We start from the raw sequence: 23341 nt of genomic DNA, 5'->3' as shown, positions 1-23341 counted from the left end.
CTAATAACCATAAAATTTTAGAGGTTCGCTACTTTTGGGGGCTCGTTACTTTACAGTAATCACTGAAATAATTCAGTTAAAATTGCTTAGCTGACCAGACTTACCAGCACACTTCAAAGATGGCGCACAAACCAATTCCTCACCGCAGTCCGAGTCTTGGTTGCACGTGAAAGGTCTGAGATTGTTTTCCATGTAATTTGAAAATGGAACTGGCGCCATATCTTCAGGATGCGAAGAACGGGTTTTGTCATTGAGATCACACATCCTGTGTTCCTGATAGAAGTTGATGCTATGGCAGCGAGGATGGTCAAAGCATTTTACCACACACTCGTCTATTCTTCCAGCGGGCACGGTGCTGATGGTGTGGTTTTTAAGAACTTGTCCATGTATGGAATAAGAGACTTCGGTGCATTGACCGTCTGGACTTGCAGTTCCGTTATTTGGAGACCAGCAAATGAGTACAAGGAAGATGATTCTCTTCATTCCTGTGAATGGTCATTGACATTTTATTTTTTTGTTGTTTATGTATTCTACGTCTGAGATTTATTTTTTGTGTTCCTTGGTAGATACGGACTAAAAAACCAATCCATCGCCATAATCATAATCATAGTCATATGATATGGGTGCTTATATAGCGCATTTAGCGCATTTACAAAGCTCGTGATCAATGCGCTTCACAATTCGAATCTATGAGATGAGACCGGACATCAGCATATAAGGCGCCTATGGCAGCCGCTATCCGTCCATGTGTATGATCTCACCCCACCACCCAACCCATGGAATAGAACAGACCACAACACCGGGAACTTCATGCCCTACTATTTGCGATGAGTGTGTGGGTTTTTTAACGTCCCCTGCTGATTATAACACTGCAGATGCAGGAGACAGGGCCTACGGTTTATCGTCCTTAACCGAGAAGACTAGAATGTCTAACCAGATGTAATTACAAAGGAAGCACATTCTCCTCAGTTATTTTAAGACCCTGAGTGTTGGTCCGGTCTGGGAGTCGAACCCGAGACCTCCCGCACGACAGTCCGGCGCTCTACCACTGAGCTAACCGGTCGGCGGTAATAGTCATAACAAAGCAATGGTTTGGGGAGCAGGGATGGCGCAGTTGTGAAAGCGCTCGCCTCCCACCAATGTGGCCCGGGTTCGATTCCAGCCCGGTGCCATATGTGAGTTGAGTTTGTTGTTGGTTCTTGCCCTTGCTCCAAGGGTTTTTCTCCGGGTTCTCCTGTTCCACCCCCTCCTGAAAAACCAAAATTTCCAAATTCCAATTCGACCTGGATAGAGGACACGCACGAAAACCAGTTAGAACTGATGTGGCTTCCTCTCTAAATATAGCATTTTTTTCACATAGATGTCATACAAAACGATGGATAGAATAATCGATATTAGTAATAAAGAGGTATTTTTACGAACCTATTAAGCAAAATCAAACACATATCATAGCAAGACCATTCCAGTGAATTTATAATGCAGTGCGAATGTTTTACGATATCGCGCCGGATGCCCAAAAATCGTTTGTGAATTTGTTTACGTACGTCTGTCGAACTCAAAGCCGGAATAATCAGCTCTGCGCAGCTGTTCTTGTTTTTGACGGAAAATACAGAAAAGTAAAATGAAAGGAAACAATATGTTCCTGAAGTTTTCTCAAAGTAGATTTTTATACCGGTGTTGTTTAATATGTATGTAGTGACAAGTCATTCATTCATAATATATTTCACTCCATCCTTGCAAACTAGCACAGTTTTTATTTTCCACTTTAAGTTTTCGATTTTTTCTTTACCTTCCCCCACCACTTACGTTTGCGCTCGTTCAAATACCCTATGGTAAATATTTTGCTCGCGATCGCGCGTTTTCGGCGACCTTGGAGAAACAGACAACCTTACGAACTTTTAGCCTGAGGAACAAGAAGTATTATTTCAATAGCCTGACTTAATTATAATTCCTTGACGGATTTCTGAAAGAGACGTCCGAGAAAGGGGAACTAAAAGCGGGGAAATTTCATGAAGACGTAACGCTAAAGGGATCCGTACAGACGACTCACCCAGTATTTCTTGGATTCCAATATCCCAGAGTGTCAGCAGGCTAAATTTTCATTTATTTCCTGTGAACGTTTTGTCCTAACCTTCTGAGCGTGTGCCTTCTTGCGTAAAACAAAATAGAGAGAATGTTTGAACGGCTTGCGTTTGCGGAAAAAAAAGAACTCTATTCAACTTTTTCCGCAAACGCGAGCCGTTCATACATTTTCTTTTTTCAGTTTTTATAGCGCACATATTCATTTTGCCTCCATGGGGTGCATGCTAATCAAACCAAACCCCTTCATTTTAATTTTCCATTTTTGATTTTTATACAAAGCTCCGAGTCAATCGCATCAAAGTTAGATTGTCGCCTTATGGCGATTTGATAATAACTTGTTTCAGAACTTCTAACAGACTTTCCAACCGGCGAGCAGAGTTTAGCGGGAAGGTACATGTATAAGAAAGCACTACACCCAGAAAGCTTAATTTTTGCGTGTTCTTACCTTAAAGGAAACAGCGTTGCACCTTATAATTCTTGCTTCTTCTTCAGTTCGTTTAGGTTCCGACAGTAACAGAAAATTTATTACATTCAGTGTTTACAGAAAAGTAGTTAATAGTTCATCTATTATTAATAAGACTTATCGCTTAAAATTAATGGATGGCTTGTTTAATTTTCGGTAGTATGTCAAAGTAAGAGCCTATCAGAAGCTCAGGAATTTCAATTTTGTCTTCGTTATGCATAAAGTGAAGTACATTCAGTCAGGCCAGAGAAGAATATTGCATGATGATTTTGTGAAAGACGTTTCGCAAGGTAAAAAGTCTGAAAGGGAAGTCTTTGACAATGAATGGAATAAACTTTCGTTTCTTTTCATTCTCGTTTATTGTTCCTTACAGCAACTAAACTACAAGTATAGTGTACTGTCAAATAAAGATCAACTAAAATTATAGTGTACTGTCAAATAAAGATCATCTCGAAATAAAGGTTTACGTAAGACCTTCGCAGTTCATATTCGGCAAAAGTACACTTACGCACGAATATCATTTACATATTTTCCTTCGATCGAGTCGACAGAGTCGAAATCCTTTTCTTTTAAAATTTTCACTGTCGTTCCAAAAGTGTCTGGCTAAAACAAAACAAAATGGGTAAAGTAAAACTTATAACTATCATTTTTATCGAGCTAAATCAACGTTAAGTAACAAACTATTGTTAACTTTTCTCTTCTCTTTAACGCTATGTGACGTCACGCGGAACTAAAATTACAGAGGTATTGTATTTTGTAGGTGGAGGTGGTTTTATTGGAATAGTCTACCAAAGGTAAATTAAGATTACCAACAGTATGTATCTTTCGTTATTTTAAGCCTGAAAGGAATCCCCGGGCTTAAGATAGTCGAGAGTGATGCCTGCTATGTCAGTTGTCATTGCCATCACCCGGGATGACGCTGCCTCCAAATGCAACTTTACCGTTTACTGTGGCACGATTAATTTTTTATTTAGTTATTAAGCTAGCTAGCTAACAGAAATAGTTAACAATTTCTCACCGAAGTGGAGGTGAATAGTGATGGATCCACCACATTCACAGACACTGGGGGGAATAACTAGCGGACCAAAGCGACACGCGAAGGCAGTTTGTTTCTCTGATTAGATAAGAGGTAAAAAGTTTCTATGCTAATAGAGCAGTTTTCAATTGAGTGTCGTAAAACCAAAACCAAAGTAATTACTCTGGCCAATCACAAAGGACGCAGACAATCCAGTGAACCAATCCAGTGAACCAAAAATCGAAGCAAATAAAAGGAACTGGCACGAAGCGCGGGAAAACGTGCGCGAGCGAGTCACGATTGGTTTTGGTTTTACTCCTGATTGGCTGAGAAAGTGGCGCGAGATTTTTAAGCTAATCACCAAGCGTAGTAATGCAAAACCAGAGCAAACGCAATTTACTTTCGACACTCAAGTGAAAACCGCTCTAATCTGCGAGTAATCAGTGCGCGCGAAAAGCACTATTCATTCGTGTGGCATATACCAAAACCAGTAAGTTGGTAGGTTAGTTAATGACGTGTTCAACGAGCTTGTTGATGCAATGTTTGGCGTCAGACGCTAGTTTTAAACCAGAAACAAAGCAAATTACAGTCTGACTCGCATGCGACCGTTATTTAACCAAGAAGCCATAAAAACTATAAAGTATTAACAGTGTTCAAAACTGCACGAAGGAAGATTAGCCAGAAAGGACGTCAACGTGCCGCAGACCGCAAATTCTGAAACAAAAAAAAAAAATGAAATAAATTGAAAACTGAATGCTAGCATTGTGCTGTCGAATTACCCATCATATAGATAGTCTTTGTAGTTTTTCTTTTATATTGATGTAAATCTTGAAGTTCTTACTGCGTTTTTTAAAATTGCCTTTAGGTGACTTGCAATGTTTTGTTTATTTAACCTGTGATACTTGGAGGTATTATTTGGAGGTGTGATGGCCTAATGGTTAGAGCGTTGGACTTCGGATCACGCGGCCCGGACTCAAGCTTTATTATATTGTGCACTTGGGTAAAACACTTCACTCTAACAGTGCCTCTCTCTACCCAGGTGCATAAATGGGCACCGCCCGACTGTAAGAGCTACCCGAAAAAATGAGGGGGGTGGGGAGGTAACAGTTTATACTCTCCCATCCCATTAAGGGGGAGTAGTAATACTCCTTCTTAATTGCTTCATGCTACAGAAACTGGGGCAAGTGCGGAGGGGACAGTTTTGTCCGAGTGTGACTTTACCTTTCTCTCATTAACAGGGGTAACGGTTGCTGCACAACAGGGATGCTATTCTCTGGCAGATTACTCACCAAAATCCAGGCCAGGTTTCGTCAACAATTTATGAGTCCATATATAAACAGAAACTGGGTGTTAAAAGTCTTTTTCCCGAGAAAACGAGGTCAAGGACACGATCAAGAACACGACAAGCCTCGGCCACAGCCATTGATTTACTTATTACAGTAAAGTAAAATTAGAGCTTTTGTTTAATTTAAAAAGGGCTCTATGTCTGTAATTTTCACTTACCAGGCAGTGGCTATTGCATTCTTGAAAGCTTTTGAAGTTATTCTTGTTCCCTTGACATCCACCATAAATGAACCGCTGACATCTTCCCGTGCTTTTGTTGTAAAAGTATCTGACGAAATACCCTCTACAGGGTCCTGTTTCTTTTGGCAAGTAACACACTGACGTCAATTCGACTGATGAAATAACAGTAAGTCGATTACCTGCAAAACAAAACAATACATCAAATTTCTAAAATGAGTAATGTTACCAAAACTTCGACTTCAGGTGTGTCACTGTGTCGCTGGCAGTAACTAAGGATACTCTGGCAGTAACTTAGGTTTGACTTTTGACTCTTTGTCTCTGGCAGTAACTTAGGTTTGACTTTTGACTCTTTGTCTCTGGCAGTAACTTAGGTTTGACTTTTGAGTCTTTGTCTCTGGCAGTAACTTAGGTTTGACTTTTGACTCTTTGTCTCTGGCAGTAACTTAGGTTTGACTTTTGACTCTTTGTCTCTGGCAGTAACTTAGGTTTGACTTTTACTAATGTAGATGTGAAGCAAATAAAATAAATTTTTCATACGACGATCTTGAAATTATAAACCTCAACATAGAGGCTTTCTACCAAAAATCTTGACATAAACCATTTAAATCTCATACAGCCAGCAAGCACATTTAATTTTGAAACCCATAACACTTTTCCATTGGCGCGAAGATTGTAAATGTCAAAGAATTCTTTATTGAAAAACTTCTGTGATAATTATCTATGACGCAAAACTATTTACAATAAACGGTTCTATGATACAGTCGTTAAACTCAATAGCAAAATAAGTTATATAGAAAATGAATAAAAGGCCTACTCTGGAACCCAAAGTCGCCGTAACTTTGGGCGACTGCACTGGCATTTTAGCTTTTTTGTCCATACGGGCGTTTTGGGCGATTTTGGGCGATTGGCGTTTTGAGCGACTTTGGCTTTTAGTGACCCCAGGACGACTTTTCTTGGGGGGGGGGGGGTTTCCTCTGCAACTTTTTTTTTTATTTTCACCTCTCTTTTTTCGATTTACTATTTTTAGCGGGCGGTCTCGGCCTTATCATGTTAGTATAACGTTGTCTCCCTCTTCCAGGGGGGGGGGGGGCTTTTCCGGCTCTTTTTTCCCCCCCTCCCCCCTCCTCCCCCCCTCCTCCCTCTCTTTTTCTTGGCTTCTTCCCGCCTCCCCCTCTCCTTCTTTCTTCCTTCGTTCTTCTCCTCCTCTCGCTTCTGCTTCTTTTCTCCCTTCGCCCCTGCTCGCCGCGCCTCCCCTCTTCTTGTCCCTTCCTTTTGGGGTGGCCCGGCCCTCTCTCGGCCTTCGCCGCGCCCTCCTCTTCTTCATCCCTCTCGCTCCCCCCCCCCCTCCGCGCCTCCCCTCTCTCCCCCCTCTCTCAGTTTTTCTCCCTTCGATACGCTGTTTCCCCTTCTATTTGGCAACTTCTCTTCCCCGGGTCACCTTAATTACGAATTTTCGGCGTCTGATCTTGTCTTTGCTAGTGACTTATCTCCATCTTGTTTTTTTAACTAACATCTAAGAGCATTTTGTTGGAGTGATCTCAGTGTGCACATATCTGAACCAGCCTTCTCTCTCTGTATGCTTAACTGGACGCCCGTTGCTGCATACCGTATTGTTATACATTCGCTTCAATTTTTCTTTCCAGGCCCTGCAAACAATTTTTTTCATATTTGTCATCCCCCCCCCCTCCAAAAAATATGTCCGCCCTAGTCATTGGATCTGTCTGGAATCATCATGGTCACCTACATTGTTACAGAAAATATCTATACTTAGGCGACTTTGGGCGACTTAGGCGATAAGGCGATGGGCGACTTTGGGCGATTTTAATAAAAGCTGAGAAGCGTTTAAAATTGGAGTTTGCGATTTAAAATGCAAGGGAAACATAATGGTTACATTGTGCGTTTAATGTGATCTGGAGAACGCGAGTGGCAATCAAAAACAAAAGAAAAACTATTTAAACTACTTAAAATTCACACCTTCTACAATTTCAACGTCAATGTAAATGTCAAAGACGGTTAAAAATTATTTGGGCATAAATGTTATTTACCGAGGTTTGAAAAATGACTGGAAAATTCCCCAAAGGAAACAGGGGCAATATTTTTAATCCTGTGCGAGGTTCAGGTTTTTCAGTCAGTCCCAGTCATTTAAATGTTTTTACGTTTGGTTGGCGTCAATGGGATACAAGAAAAGAGGACTTACCGACACAGGTGTTATAACACTGAGACATGGACCAGAATTTGTTTCTGTTTCCAAGGCAACCACCATAGGTGAATCGCTCGCACTTTCCAGTGCAAGCGTTGTAATAATATGCCGGGAAATATCCATAACAGAGTCCTGGCTCCATGGGCAACAAACACTTTGGGAGGGTGTCTAAATAAGAAAAATAATAAACATACTCATTACCCTCCGGCACATAATGCGACTCCGAGGAAATTATCTCCTTGCAGCTAGGGGTCACGCATCTGTTCTTCATCAATTTATAATTTTTAACTTCGCGCGCCTTTTCAGGGCTTTTTTTGCCAAACTATCAAACAACCATTAAGTATCGACAGCATTATTACTAAATCGACAAAATTCAAGCTAGAAACTTTGCCTTTTTTTAGCGGGTTCGCTGATAAACATATGCTTGTTTTGGAACATCATACAAACACTGACTTCGTCTCCAGTTGTCTCATGCAATAACAAAAGCAGGCGCCTATTTTTTTCTCATAAGGGACGACTGGGGACAAGTCAGATACATGCAGGCACCGTCGCCCTACTAGACTCGTTCCTAGTCGTTTCTTACGAGATAATTGCAAGACGCAAAGGATGTTGTGAAGGAAGAAAGGCCGGAGACGTATATCTCCCTTCTCTGCCTACTTTCCATCATTCTCCACGCCTCCTGCGTTTGCAACAGAGAGACGACTGGGGACGATTCAGCGACAGCTGCCGTTTGGTGCGCGGTTAGGAAGTGAAGGCGGTCAATGTTGGCTATCTCACGTGTTTCATGACAGCTTCAGTGTTTTTTTGAACTGTATGTACTAGGTGGCCGCTTTGGCGCGTGCGCGTTTCCAGAAATCAAAAGTGATAGAATTGCACAAAGATCTGTAAATTGCGATCATTTAGAAGAAAAAACTATGAGTTTTATTCAGTATTTGGAAGAAATCCATGCAGAGAGACACTCAACTGAACTGTTGTTCATATCTTTGTCATTACCAACATATAAATTCTCAAAACGAGAATTTACCGCATATCTGATACGGGCTAAAGTTGTTTGATCATTTACTTTAAATCGAGAAATGGGTGCGACCAGAATGCCAGTTATTTTATTATGTCTATTACAGGAATGGTTCAAATGTTGCAGATCGGCCTTATCTTGGTTAATCCTTGGTTGAAATTTCAAAATTAATTAGAAGGTAACGTATAATCAGATAAAGATAAGTACAGTCGTAAAAGCAATGTGATAATAAAAAAATTTCTAAATCTTAAATTTTTTTTTCTAAATCCTTTTAGGCCTTGTCACAGTCAAGTTCCCTTAGCATTCTTCGACGCGTATTTAAATACATTGCGCCCAGTCATCATACTGAATCGATATTTTTATATTCTCCTTTTCTCGTCATGTTCGAAATTTTTCTCGTATCCTTTTTACTGAAACACCCAATCAACAGCTTGTTTAGTTCAACAGATACCTGGATCTTCTGTTCATGTTATGTATGGAAATGCCTTTGAAGAGGTCGTGCAGAGTAATGACATTCGCATGTATGGCCTACGGATCCCCCCTTCAAATAATTGCTATCGGGCCCAGTTGCATAAAGAAACTTAACATTAATTGAGAATTTGTGCAACTTTTCTCTGTGTTCCTAAGGATTTTCTCCACACCGGTTGTTGTGATTCCCAATTACTCTTTAAAACATTTTCTGCTGATTTATCCATGACTGATAGGGTGCAAAAAGACAGCCAGGAACACAGGGAATGGCTGCAGAAAATCTCACTTAATCTGAAGATGCTCTTTGTGCCACCGGGCTGGGCCACGTATTTTTGAAGTTTGATACGAAATTTATAACAACAAAAATTCAGCTAGAATGAATACCCGGACTGTTTGTTTGTTTACGTCTCTTGCATTTTCTCAGGAGGTTATGGAAGAAACACTTGACTAAAGCAACAAAGTAGCTTACAATAACAACTACTGAAGGTTACACATTAAGCAAAGCTGATAACTTCAAAAAGGCAAACCTCACGTACTTGGGCACTTCATCTGGCAATCCTTGAGAGTTAAAAAATTATTTTTGTTCCCTTTACAGCCACCGTAGATAAACTGCTTGCATTGCCCGATCTTCTTGTCAAAAAAGTATCGCCTGAAAGCAGCTCTGCATGGTCCAACATCCTCGGGAAGGAGGCAGGCATCGTCCAAATTAGGGCAATATTTTGCATAAGCTTCCAAACCTAACAGTTGTATAAACAATAGAAATGAAGTGGTCTGCTCCATTCAACGGAATGTACAGCATAGTGACATTAAAGCAATGCAAAACCTTACAACTTAATTAAGCTTTACATTCGATATTAAACACTTTTCCAAAAGCAAGAGATGTTGAAACATCTAAGGCCAAATAATACCTTTGGCGGATAATCACGAAGAGGTCGTTTAGCTTAGCTAATGCCCTAGGATTGCAAAAAAGAAAACCGACGCTCAAAGGTCAGTCTCCGTTTGATCAGTGTAGTGTATTTTGATTTTCTCGCCGGTTGTTTACATCGAAAGCAAATACAACCACTCCATGCACCAAGAAAATGGTTAATCTTAATGGCGTCATTTTTGAAGTTGGGAATATAAAAACAAGCCTTGGTTTAAGGAGGAAAAAGCATGAAAAGTGTAGTGTTTTTATACCTGTGAAGAAGACGACGACGAAAATGTACGTCGAAAGAATTCCAGCCAACCTCATGTTGTTTTTGAAGTAATTTTCCACAATTTACACCAACTGAAGACAGCCGTGAGCTCAGTGATATATCTCAGCGTGAGGTACTAACTGTCTGGAGATGTCAGGAGCTTTAATTTATATCCTATCAGACAAGCGAACACCAGCGTCATTTTGAAGTGTTTCCTGAAAAAAGCCTGCCATAGCTGGTTTCAGTAACAATAACATCCGGTTTATGTTTTGATTCGCTAGAAACTTCCAATGCCAGCGACCATCGTGACGCAATACAAGTGAGGCAAAAAGGTGATTGAGTTCATTTTGACGTTAAATTTAGTTAAATGCTGTTTTGGTTTTAAACGTGACTTCCGTGATGTTTATAAAATTAATTACAAGATGATCAAGGATCAGGAATATTTAAAAAGGGATTACTTAACAAATAACGGTGTTTCCAATTAGGCGCAATAAGCCTCTTTTCAGGCTAAAGAAAGAAACAGTTCTACGAACAACTAGCGATCTTGAATAACAACGTCTGATGAATTTTTCATTTATTAATGAATTTTCAGTTAAAGGGCTTTTAAACTCAATGCAAAGTTGTTTGTTATTGAAGATAACTTCTCCATTATCCAAGAAGAAGTACGATGAATAGGGTCTGCGTTAATCTAAACTATTTTTTTTATTTGCTCTGACACATGACAACGAACTCAACTCAACACCAACCACTTTGTTTACCTTTTTGATTATCTTTGCATCAAAACTTCATCTTATAAGCCTTGGCTTTAGGGAGGGGCAAAATTCGACGTGCTAAAAATTTATCTCTCAATTTGTTTATCAATACCGTAAAGTTGTAACAGTTGCTTGCAGCTGGACAAATGAACGCCGTTTCAACCACAGAAGCATGTTTCTTCTTGCTTTATTCAGGGGACAACTGTAGGTTGGGCTTGGGATGGCTTGCAATGGACATTGGCATTAAACAGCGATCAAAACTTGAGGGGGCGAAATTTGACGTGCTTATGGTATCGTGATCAAAACACTCTTCAATCACGTTCCAGAGATTTCACAATCGCATCATCACAGGTTCATAGCGTACTCCTTGACTTAATTAGGGAGGGGCAAAATTCGACGTGCTAAATATCCGAAGTCGACGTGAGTACGGGAATGTCCAGCCTGGAAAAAAATGGATTTTAAAAAAATAATGCCATTGCCAAATTGGACTCAACCTTCGGCCTTGTGTTAAATTTCAGTTCTTGCAATAGCTATTATCCAGTTATTTCCAATGTCGAAAACACTCAGTCCCTGTACGAGGGGGTGAATAGGGGTTCCTCGCCGATCCGTCATGCGTCCGTCGATCGTGTGATGCTCCGCCGTCCGTGGGCTCTCCTGGGTGCGCATGGGGGGTTCGCTACATGATCGCCCTCGTGTTCTCTCCTCCATCCGTCTCGTGATTGCGGTTGTCTCGCCACGTCCAGCATTTCTGAGGATCGTTGAGATCCTCGCTTTTCAGCATCCATCCGGCCCAAAGCGTCAGCTTCGGATCCATCATCTCTTCGAGAGTGTCCTCGTCGCCCCCCCCTCCTGTACATACATTAGCTTTTGCCTTTATGTTTTTCGATGCACAGTTATATTAAAACATAACCTAGACTGCTAACATTTTTTCCCTGTATAAATCTATGAAATCCACTTTTTTGTTAACGAGAAAAGCTCTCTTGATAACATCACTTGGTTACGATGGCCACGTGTACACACAACTAATAAACGAAGGTGAAAAGAATATCTTTTTCTAACACTTACAGTAAGAACGTAAGCTGTAAACTTTGATTGTTGATTTGTTTTGGGCCTACTAAAGAGATTAAAGCACATCTGGTAGCGTGGCCGAGTGGTCTAAGGCGCTGGTTTAAGGCACCAGTCTCTTCGGAGGCGTGGGTTCGAATCCCACCGCTGCCAAGTTTATTATTATTTTTTTGCAGTTAGTGTCATAAAAATACAAGACTGATTTGTTTGAAATGTAACGCGGACAGTCATGAGTAATGCGAGCCAGTGTAACCTTTCAGAAAAAAATAGGTTTATATCTTATTCATGAACAATATTTTCCTTAGTTTCTTATTTATATGTACGACTATTAAACAGACGAAATGGGTGTGCAGCTCGAACTACGAGTCCGAGTTTATAATGCCGTACTCATCAAGTTCATTGTTCAAACGTACAAAACTATTCAAAACACTACTCGGACTTCCAGCCTATGCGCCGCCTGGTACGAAAACTCAAAAAACCAGTGAGAAAAATGGGAACTTACTCCCCAACCAAATACAGGCGCATGAACCTTTGGGGGTTAAAGGTAAAGTACAAAGATAATAAAAGTGCATAAAATAAAAGTTGAAAAGTTCGAGAGCTGAGATGAATACATCAACCATCAGCTCTTATATACGTTACAACAACAGAGTCAATTAACGCCACAACGGCTCACGTGCGTTCATACCAATAAGGTACTATTTACACTCCCCCCCCTCTTCTTTTTTTCCTTCGCCTCTTGCAATTTTTGCATAAGAGACGACTGGGGACGAGTCAGCTATTTACATTCTCTGTCACTGCTACTTACAGTTTAGTTTCTCCTCATGTAAATACAAATATTTAAAGTTGTTTTTAATTGATCTGAAAGCAATTGCGGGAAAAAGTTCCTTTATAGGGATAAAAAACAAACCCCCAAAAAATCTGGTAACAAATATTCAGCGAGACATATCCGGTAGCGTGGCCGAGTGGTCTAAGGCGCTGGTTTAAGGCACCAGTCTCTTCGGAGGCGTGGGTTCGAATCCCACCGCTGCCACGGTCATTTTATTTTTGTTGTGATTGTGAGAACAGATACAGGGAACTGGAAACAAGGTGTGTGCGAGAACCCAACTACTACAAAAGAAAAGGTTTGTACTTTTGGTTTCATCTTATAAGCCTTGGCTTTAGGGAGGGGCAAAATTCGTTGTCCTGAATACCTCACAATTTTTTTTATCAATATCGTTAAGTTGTAACATTTGATTGCAGCTGGACAAATGAACGCCATTTAACCATAGAAACATGATTTTTTTCTTGTTTCATTCATCAGGGGACACTTGCAGGTTAGGCGTGGGATGGCTCGCTATGGACTGGCGTGTTAAGAGCCATCTCGTTTTGAGGGGGCGTAATTAGACGTGCTTATGGTATCGTGATCAAAAACTCTTCAATCACGTTCGCAAAACAGCTTCGTGACATACTCCTTGGCTTAACTAGGGAGGGACAACATTGACGTGCTAAACATCTTAAGACGGCGTTAGTGCGGGAATGTCCAGCCTGGAAAAATGTATTTTAAAAATTCCTGTTACTGCCAAATTGGAATCGGGCTACTGCCTTGTGTTTAATTTCAATCCTTGCAGGTTTTTATTCAGATCCAGCTATTTCCAGTATCTTAAACACCCTGTCCATGTACAAAATTTTACTTTTGCATGACATTTTTCGATAGGTTGTTAAGATTCCGCTAGCTGCTTGAGTGCAAGGAAACTATTAGCTGCTTTAATAATTCGGCGATTGCAGCTGCAGCCCTAATCGTTTCTTTTAAATTAAACCTAAACTGCGAACAATTTATTCCTTTATAAAACTATAAAATTCACTTTTTTTTGGAACACGCGAGAAAAGTTCAAAGGGCTTCTATTCAACTGCATACATTTTCATGGGTTACATCCCAGATTTATGTACAGTCTGGAATTAGCAGTAATACAATAGTTCTTTCCTTGTCTATCCAATGGACGTTCCGCTGATGTGCTTCGAATTCATAAAACGTCAAAACAAATACACCAACGTTCTCTTTTCCACGTATACGCCATTGGGCGCTTGTGTCTTTTACTACAAAATCGTGATGTTTAAAAAACAATATATTTTTTTGTAAACGTCGAAAATACATTGCTTAAATATAAAAAGACATCACTTGATTACGATGGCTACGTGTAGGTGTCTCCTTATACTCAACTGATAAAATAAGATGAAAACAATCAAAACTTATTTTCTATCTAACACTTGCATTAAGTAAAAGCTATTGATTTGTTTTGTTTCCACTTAAGCACTTCTGGTAGCGTGGCCGAGTGGTCTAAGGCGCTGGTTTAAGGCACCAGTCTCTTCGGAGGCGTGGGTTCGAATCCCACCGCTGCCAAGTTAATTTCTTTTTTATGCGGTTTATGTCATAAAAAATACAAAACTGTTATGTGTAAACTGTAACGGGAACATTCATTGATAAGGGATTTCATGCGAGCCGATGTAACTTTTTTGGTTACCTTATTACATAAAATTTTCGCGACACGTTAATTTCGCGAATTTCGCGATTCCACAAGTATCGCAAAATTAAAGTGACGCGAACAATAAGTGTCGCGAACATAACATGACGCGAAAATTAAGTGACTCACAATTATGTCAATAATCAAGAAACAATAAGTTTAGTAATGATAATCAATTTTTTTAGCGCATTTGCCATATGTAAATGTTCAAATGCGCTGTACACATACTGTACCACTAGAGGAATGAATTTTCAATGTAAATGGATGTTGTACAAGCATGACGTACTTGTAGACATTGTAAGAACTGCTCTGTTGTTTCTATTTCCGAGATATAAGTCTCGCCCTGATGAAGTCGTTTTATTTAATTCAAGGGTATGTTAAATAATATTGCCAAGGAATGTAAATTGTGTCTTACTCAAAAACGCGAAATTAAAGTGTTTCAAAACATAAAATTTTCGCAAAATCGCGAAATTTAAGTGTCGCAAAATATGCGCACCTCAAAATCGCTAAATTAACGTGTCGCGAAAATTTCATGTTATAAGGTAGTTCTCGCTAGCTATAGAAGAATACGAAGTTTGTATCTTGTTCATTAAACAATAGTTTTGCCTTGATGAGTTCTAAAGTTTGATTGATCTGAAATCAACTGCAGGAAAAAATCTTCATCGTGAACAAGAGCTAACCTGGTTACAAATATGCAACGGGACAGGTCCGGTAGCGTGGCCGAGTGGTCTAAGGCGCTGGTTTTAGGCACCAGTCTCTTCGGAGGCGTGGGTTCGAATCCCACCGCTGCCACGGTCATTGTTTTTTTCATTGTTCATTTGTTGTTGTGACAAAAATTCAGGGAACTGAAACTAAGGTGTGCGCGCGAAAATACAACCGCTACAAAAGAAAAGTTTTGTACTTTTGGTTTCCGAATATTATTACTTGGGAGGGCCAACCATATGTCATCGCATGCCATGTACTTTAGGTAATTTCATTAAAATAGAACTGCCCATAGATTTTCACTCAACAAAAATTTTCACTCACATGTTTCTTTGGCTCGAGAGAACGTACATGTTTAAACAAAAAAGATGGGGGCGGGGAAGGGGGGAACCCGTATTCGTTTAGGAGCTGGAGGACCTTGTATACACCACATAATTCCTCAAATTTATCAGTTTCCAAGAACGTGTTTAGCCTTCACGCTTTCTAAAAAGGCAAAGCCACATACACTTCCCGCGCCGTGCTTACAATCTTAAACCACAATGCAACTACCATTAGTTTGACAAGTCCCTTCTGTTGCAAATTTGGAAAAATGACCTTTCGAGCTATAGATCATGGCTGGAGATAAATGGAGGATTTTGAGTCGCGTTTAAGTTCATATGGTGAAGTAGAGAGTTGTATCACTGGGGGAAACATGGTAGGAAACATAAGCAAGTGAATTAAATGAGAAGCTTTAATTGGTCTTATGGGGAGCCAAGGCACCGATTTGAAAAGTAAATTTCTGTGCTGAAGTTTTGAGACTTTTAGTGTTGCTATGATGGATGGAAAGACTGCAAACATGACTTTTCATAAAAAAAAACAGTGCTAAGCAGAAAAGAAGTGTAAGAATCACTCGAGGCGAAAGCTGAGAGAGCGACTGTAGCTTCTTGAGTGCGTAGAAAGTTCTTTATCGCTCCAACTAACGTACAAAGTTCTTTTCCACACCAACTAACTACAAAGTTCTTTTTCACACCAACTAACTACAAAGTTCCTTGTCACGCCAGTTAACTACAAAGTTCTTTGTCACGCCAACTAACTACAAAGTTCTTTGTCACGCCAACTAACTACAAAGTTCTTTTGTGCATCTGTACAGAAGTCCACGTTTACCTTAAGTTTATAGCATAGCATCAACACTTAATAGTAAAAAGGTCACAAAAAATGTTTGTGTAGTCTTAAATGACAAGATAAACAAGGTCGTGAAACTTCATTGTCAATTCACGATTTCACTTTCATTTGCACTACGGCTTACTAAAAATCTCCTAACATGTTACCATAAAAGCTCTTTCTGCGCCGCTTTGTTTGAAAACCAGTGAATCGTTTAATTGTGGACGAAATGCAAAAAGGTAAAGAGCTTAAAATGGTCCTTAAACGTCATTAAAAAATTCCCTTAATTCCAGAAGAAGACTGGGCCGTTGAGAACGACTTGCAGGTTTCGAATAGTGCGGTTACAAACATGGAGCATTGCATATCCGGTAGCGTGGCCGAGTGGTCTAAGGCGCTGGTTTAAGGCACCAGTCTCTTCGGAGGCGTGGGTTTGAATCCCACCGCTGCCACGGTCATTTTTTGTTGTCATACAACAAATACAGGGAACTAGAACTGAGGTGTGTGCACGAATACAACCACTGCAAGGAATAGAGTGAATAAAGGAGTACTAACAAATCTTTCCACCGAATGCCGGGGCGGATCCAGGATTTTTCCAAAGGGAAATGGCGGGGGCTGTTAGGTGTCTGTCACTAGTTAACGCTAAAATAAACAATTAATTTTAGTGTAATGGCTCAACACCACTATAAATCTTGTAAATTCTTTGTCGTCCGATTCCAAACATCGTGAAATGGCCAAATTCTGCGTATCTGGAAAACGTTAACCACTCAGGACTCAAGCTAAGGATTCGAGACAGGACTCGAGTCAGGATTCTAACAGCGCTTTGGTTAGCGTCTATGACACACTGTATGAGGACCGGCTTTCACTGCAGTTTCCATGCGGTTAGCTTTCATTCCCGGGGGGGGGGGGGTACTCCCTATAATGGCCTATACGGGGAGGCTCCGCCCGAAAGGGGTACCTTTTTCAGGCTTCAGGTATATAAAAGGGTAGGGATTTCACGAGTTAAAGTATATGAAAGGATATGGAAATCTGTCATATGGCTATTTAAAAGGGCCTTTAATTAAAATATTTCGAACAGACGCAATTTATGGCTGTATTATTTTAATTTATTAAGCGCTACATAAAAATGACAAGAAAACGTCCTATTTTAAGTCCAGCCATGTCTCTTAGGTATATGAAAGGGGTACCTTTTTTCAGTAAAGGTATACGAAAGGGGTACAATTTCTGTCAAAAATGGTATATAAAAGGGTAAGGGGTTAGAACTTGGGGCGGAGCCTCCCCGTATAAAACTTTTTTGAGTACCCCCCCGGGCTTTCATTACGGTTTGTTTGCGGTTAACTAACAGTTAGCTTTAATTTGTTGGTTGAGGCACTACTACAATATATAGTGTAAAAATTACATTAATATAATAGCACAACAAGGGCTTTTACAGTTTCACACTGTTGTGGCTAAAATTAGTTCTGACTTTAAGTCCCGAGCTCGAGTCCTGAGGTCGAGTACTGGCCGGGGCCGGGTTGTTCAAAACACGATTAAGCTAATCCAGGATTAGCGTGATTTTTGATTTCAGTTTTTTTAGCTTTTCAGTGAGGTTTTCTGTCTATATTTTCTGTCCTTCAGCTTTGACGTCAACTAATCTCAAGCTCCACAAAACATAAGCAATAATAACAATTATGTACTAGAGAAATTCAACCCTCGGTCGACGTTTAATCCTTCTGGGTGTTAATCTGCTTTTGAGCTCAAGTCCTTGCTCCGCGAATCTTAGCTCGACTCCTGGTATTGGTTTTAGTTTATCTCAACTTTAACACGCATTATCTATCTTTCCAAATAATAAAAAAATAGTCCCCAAGGATTATGGATTATGTAGCCTGCATATATGTTTAACTAAACTGAAATGTTCCCACATTAAACTGATTGGGACTCCATATAATATTCATTATAAAAGCTTAATGAAACAATACAAACAAAGAATCGATACAATGTTCTTGTGTAATTCACGCCTGGTTTAGTATACAAAAAAGTTCACGATGTTTGCTTTAAATGAGTTGCCTTTTTTCTGAGTTGGAATTTTTCACTCATTTAAATAGCAATGTTCTTTTTTACCTTTTTATAAGCAGGGTCACTGACATGAAATTTTTCTCATACTTAATTTTTTTTCGCAATATCAAGAACACAGAAGTGACTATTAATATAACAATTGCTGTTCTCAATATCAAGAAATCAAGAATAGCAACTATTAATATAACAATCTCTAAATCTATTTTGATCGGCGTTATATTTAATATCAGTGATAAAAATCAGAACGCCATTGAAAAAACATGCCACCATTATCATGACTTGTTTGTGTTAATACATTTACTCTTCTTTTTTACCTAATTTGGTAAAAATGAAAAAGTTCACACGTGCCAATAATGATCATGGGAACTCTACGTTTTCCGTTTTTACAATTTAGGAGTTAAAGTTCTTTCGTTTTAAAAAATCCATCTTAGCCTAAACAATTTCTTTTTAAAAAACCCCTTTTTTCGTGGGAATGTTATACGTACAAAAATAACTTTAACTTATTTGCGACTTGCTTTTTTTATGTCCGTTGTCTTTGGATGGTTGCCTAACAACTTGTCTATTTTCTTCTTTGAGCCACTTAGTCAAGTTTGCGTTCAGAAGTTAGTCTAATTTGCATTCACATGTCCACCCCATCAATCGTTTATTACCTAACAATCGTTGTAAGCATGTCCAAAAGCCATACCAATCTACTGCTTTTATTGCGCAACTGTTGCAATTTTTTTAAGGATTTGCAATTAAGTTTTCACGTTCAAGCACGTCACTTAGTTGTAGTGTGCATGGATTGGCCTTGAAAACTAACCTCGCGTCTTCTTTTTCTGTTAATCCAGCTGTTTCTATTAACGTTAATTGTGATCTGGGTATTCAATAGAACTTTGCATATTGGTGGCCTATAGGAAATGAACAAGTTTGTATTTTTGCTCGTGAAGAATTCATAAATTTGTTTTCCTCTCAGGAGGCCTGTTCTGTAATTTTCTTTCACTGTCGAGCAGCTTTGAGATTTGAAAAGTCTTCTTAAATTTAGTGTGGCTTAGAGTACCTTGTTTCCACATGTCTGCAGAGAAAACGTGCAAATTCGCGTTTGTAATGTCATTATATCTATTAGTATTCAGCACGTGCAGTTGCTCTCTCCTTCGACCAACACTACCTATCGGTTTTGTCTTTAGGCTTTGGTCGAGCAACATTAATTAAAATAGCTGTATATGTTACTTGCAAAAGAAATTGCATCGATCTTTTGAAAACGTCTTGAAGGGGGGGGAGGGGGCTTTATAGGGCGAGGGGGATTATAGAAAAAAAAGGGGGGGGGAGGGGCTCAATTCTAACCATACATCAATATGGGTGACATAAAAGAAATAATGTGAACTTTTTAATATTTATGTGCTGTTAAATAACATTTTCACAAAATAGTATATAAAAAAAAGTAAATGTCTTGAATAAACTTTAGAATCGTAACGTTGCCTTGTTTCCTTGTCCATATACCATCTACCACCTAGAAATATTTAAACTTCCATAGGGGTGGTTGTTAGAGAGGGGGACTTTAAAATGAAGGGGATGGGGGGCTTTATCGGGAACTCGGCTTGTTACATAAGTAAAGCGACCTCGTTCACCAATACCTCTGTTTGTGAAAGTTTTTTTTCAACACTTTTAATAGCGAATAATTCTTGTTCGAAGCGTGCCTGGATTAACAAAAGTGAAATCTTACGAATTGTTACGAAGAAATGGTACTAGTATTTATCTGTTAAAGGACGCCAATGTCGACCAAACGACTTTGCTTCATGATTCCACTGTTTAATTTGGTTTTTCTTTTCCTAGTGTGTATCTGTTGTGGTTCAATTTTATCCTTGGTTTATATATATTTTTTCCTTTGTTTGTGGGTATGGTAATGTACGGTAATGAGTTTGAAACAAAAGGGAAATTTAATTTTAAACTTAGGATAAAATTAAACAACAACAAAAGGAACGAAATTAAAAGCAGGTTTATTTGTAGTCATCTCCGGGAAATTGAATGAAATGAATGGAATGGGTTACAAGAAGGAAAATTTATTCCATGCATGTCAGCAAAGGTAGAAACAACCAAGCTCTATAAAAGGGAGAAGAAAGGAAATTAAAACAACAAAGCAACAAAGTAGAAACAACTGAGAAGGTCTAATGGAATTGAAGGACCTAAGTAGAACTGCGCGCTGATCTATTGTCACAGTCGATAAGGATTGGTGTATTGAAATACACATTACAAGTAATAAAAAAGATGTATTGATTATCACTGAGCTATTGCGTGCTCACAGGGATCATAATCGATTATGGCTGCTTGTGCTCCGTATATTCAACAACTCTGAATTCCTTTTGATTGAATTTATTCGAGAAATTGGAACATCAGAGCGAGATCAATAGAAGTTCGGCACATGACTCCAGGCCAGGGCAGATGATCTGCTAAGAACCACTGACCAAAGAAGGAAAAATAACTCCTGAACGTACAGTGTTGCCCATCGGGCAAATAAAACGACATCCTTAAGCAACTGCAGCGATCACCTAATTAAGATCTCCATTAAACAGTCCTTTAGAAACAAATCATTAATAACCCTTTGTTGTATTTTGGCGGGTTGGAAGCCTAGCTCGTTCTTTTTCGTTTGCAAATTGGGACGCTCAATAGTTAGTTCTATATATAGAGGAACACAAGTTGCTAACATGAACTCAGGAAATTAAGGTAAAATAAAGAAGGTAGGGTTTGAAATAAAACTGACAGAAAAAAAAAACTTGCTAGCCTCAAAGCAGCCCACAGTTGCTTGAGGTTGTCGTTTTAGGGGGTGGTGGAAAGAAGCGCCATTGGCTTGTACTTTTCAAGACCTAGGTGAGTCATGCGTGGCACAGGCCTCTTTAAAAAAACAAATTTGAAGCAATAAGTTTGAATTTGCGCGCGGAATTTCGGGGGAATGTTCGAGAGACATCTGATACTTTAGTCGAGGAAAGATCTTGAACACTGTCTTACATGTACACATACAGAAATATGCCACGGTTTTAGCTCAACTTAATAAAAAAAAAAAAAAAAAAAAAATAATAATAATTTCATCTAAAATTTTTGAGAAAAACACTCATATCAGAGTATTTTTGTGATAATGATAAACGTTTTTTTTTTCGGATCAAAAACAATTTCGTGGTTTAAGTAAACAACTTTGCGCTATTTTCCCTGAGAAGGAAGCGATTATTTATATTACCGCAGCATTAAGCTAAGGGGGTAGATTCCCATTAGGGATATTAACAGTTAACATCATTAACACAATATTGGATAGTGGTTGTAGATGTTGTTTTCTTCGTAACTGATATGAAAAAAGTGAAAAGTGTTTCAATCCACTGAAGGGAATCAGAAGAACATCACTGTACATAATAGAAAAATGACAAGCGTAGACATCTTAAAGCTTATTAAGAGTTATTCTTTATAGCCTACGAAAAACCTGCAAAGTTTGTAGATTCTGCTTAACAACAAAAACATCAGGAACAACAACAATAACAACAACAACAACAAAAATAAAAAGAAAGAAACAACAACACCGACCAAACAAAAACATCCCTTTACTTTTTTTTACATATATTGCACATTGTCTGCATGCTGAAACATGAACTATGAAATGTGTTTTTGTTTTTATCGCCCTTCGGCTCGTACCCTTACGGATAAAGGCTGTCCTTCTTGATCAGCGATATAGATAAAATTTGGCTGCTCGGTTTTATTTTTTGCAGCCTAAGTGCAGACGCCTTTGCTGAAACAGGAGACGTCTGCACGCGCATGTTTTTTTCCGGTAAATTGACGAAATATTCAAATGTAATTCAACTTTTACCTGAACAAGCAGAAAGGATAACAGGAAAAAAGAACATCTTTAATTGAATTCAATTTTTCTTTGTAGGAATTTATCATATGACGTCTCAAATAGTTGTTTATTGTCAGCGATTTAATTTGCCGGCTCGAGATCGAATCACGTGATAACATTTGCCACGCTAAAATTTTTCAAATGGAAAAATGTAGGTAAAAAGCTGTTAAAACTATGTGCACTTAACTTTTTTGATCACTGAGAACTAAAGGTTGAAAAATTGATCTTTGATCTCAGTCATCTAAAACTAGTGTACGCAGTTTAAAAACAGCATTTTACCGAAGTATATTCATATTTTTACTCGGAGAAATGTCCATTTAAATGAAGCCAATGTTTCCACAGTTTTTCTTACAAGTAGCAGTTTCTGATTAGCCCTACCACACGGGAAAAGTGTTTTCTAATTTAAACTCTCTGATTCTTTTAGCTGGATATTTTCAAAGGTCGGTTTTTTGGGTGTTGTATGAATGGCTATTAGGCAACTACCGTGTTGGCAGTAATTTAGCCGTGCTTATGTTGCGTGGCCGTATATTTTCTTATCGTTTTTATCATGCAACTTCAGTGTAGGGTTATGAAGTGCTTGTTCTCTCATTGTGTGCTTGAAGCAAAAAGAGGCCTTTCACAGCGTTTCGCATTGTTAAGTACTGGTAAATCTAATGTCCCGGATGACCAAAAATTCCTCGGCAGGGAGCTGGGATTCATTTATCACTATCTTAATAGTGTTATTCTACCTAAGTAAGCTACTTCGTGGAAAACTATTTAGGCACGAACCTCTGTGGAGGCATTTTTATTTGAAACAATTCAATTCAGCTAATTGACTATCTCGATAGTTCTAAAACAAAACTAAACAATAATAGAGGCTTCTGACACAAAACAAAACAAAAACGATTTATCCTACAATGTTTACGTTAAGATAAGTCGTTTATCCTAAAATGTTTACGTTAAAAAAATGTTTACGATAATTCCCCACAACTCAATCCCAAAATGTTGGCCGCTTTTTCAATCAATCACTGCAAAAGCTATCCTTGGCAGCGGTGGGATTCGAACCCACGCCTCCGAAGAGACTGGTGCCTTAAACCAGCGCCTTAGACCACTCGGCCACGCTACCGGACATGGATTGCTAGGTATCTTTAACCAGTTTCCATTTGATCACGCAGATTCACTGTTTTAGTTGCAATTAATTTTAGACCGATAACATAAAAAAAAAATTGAGAAGAAAAGAGACTGATTAGTGAAGATTTTTAAAAAGCGTTAACTAATACAACAAGCACGTATTCGACGTTGAGTACAACGTTTTTTAAAAAGCTAATTTAGATAACTATCCTGTCAAAGACTTT

General features: G+C 39.0%; 1 protein-coding gene and 6 non-coding genes across 7 annotated transcripts; 5 read left to right on the top strand and 2 right to left on the bottom strand.

Moving 5' to 3' along the window:
* Positions 1–2885: 2885 nt before the first annotated feature.
* On the bottom strand, positions 2886–10165 carry LOC144658652 (carboxypeptidase inhibitor SmCI-like). Its single transcript, XM_078519112.1, has 5 exons — positions 9944–10165; positions 9304–9504; positions 7282–7452; positions 5064–5263; positions 2886–4274 (listed from the first exon to the last, which is right to left on the bottom strand). The coding sequence occupies exons 1-5, from the start codon at positions 9996–9998 to the stop codon at positions 4251–4253; spliced, it is 651 nt and encodes a 216-aa protein (XP_078375238.1). The 5' UTR covers positions 9999–10165; the 3' UTR covers positions 2886–4250.
* A 1665-nt stretch (positions 10166–11830) lies between these two features.
* On the top strand, positions 11831–11912 carry Trnal-aag (transfer RNA leucine (anticodon AAG)). The gene has a single exon. It is a non-coding gene; the product is annotated as a tRNA-Leu (tRNA).
* A 795-nt stretch (positions 11913–12707) lies between these two features.
* Positions 12708–12789, top strand: Trnal-aag (transfer RNA leucine (anticodon AAG)). Its single transcript has one exon. It is a non-coding gene; the product is annotated as a tRNA-Leu (tRNA).
* A 1265-nt stretch (positions 12790–14054) lies between these two features.
* On the top strand, positions 14055–14136 carry Trnal-aag (transfer RNA leucine (anticodon AAG)). The gene has a single exon. It is a non-coding gene; the product is annotated as a tRNA-Leu (tRNA).
* Positions 14137–14967: 831 nt separating this feature from the next.
* Trnal-uag (transfer RNA leucine (anticodon UAG)) lies at positions 14968–15049 on the top strand. Its single transcript has one exon. It is a non-coding gene; the product is annotated as a tRNA-Leu (tRNA).
* A 1417-nt stretch (positions 15050–16466) lies between these two features.
* Trnal-aag (transfer RNA leucine (anticodon AAG)) lies at positions 16467–16548 on the top strand. The gene has a single exon. It is a non-coding gene; the product is annotated as a tRNA-Leu (tRNA).
* Positions 16549–23030: 6482 nt separating this feature from the next.
* On the bottom strand, positions 23031–23112 carry Trnal-aag (transfer RNA leucine (anticodon AAG)). The gene has a single exon. It is a non-coding gene; the product is annotated as a tRNA-Leu (tRNA).
* Positions 23113–23341: the final 229 nt, after the last annotated feature.

This window comes from Oculina patagonica, chromosome 6 (assembly GCF_052425735.1).
Source record: "Oculina patagonica isolate OP01 chromosome 6, crgOcupat, whole genome shotgun sequence".
In the NCBI taxonomy this organism is placed as follows: domain Eukaryota; kingdom Metazoa; phylum Cnidaria; class Anthozoa; order Scleractinia; family Oculinidae; genus Oculina; species Oculina patagonica.
This window is presented reverse-complemented; position numbering and strand designations above follow the sequence as displayed.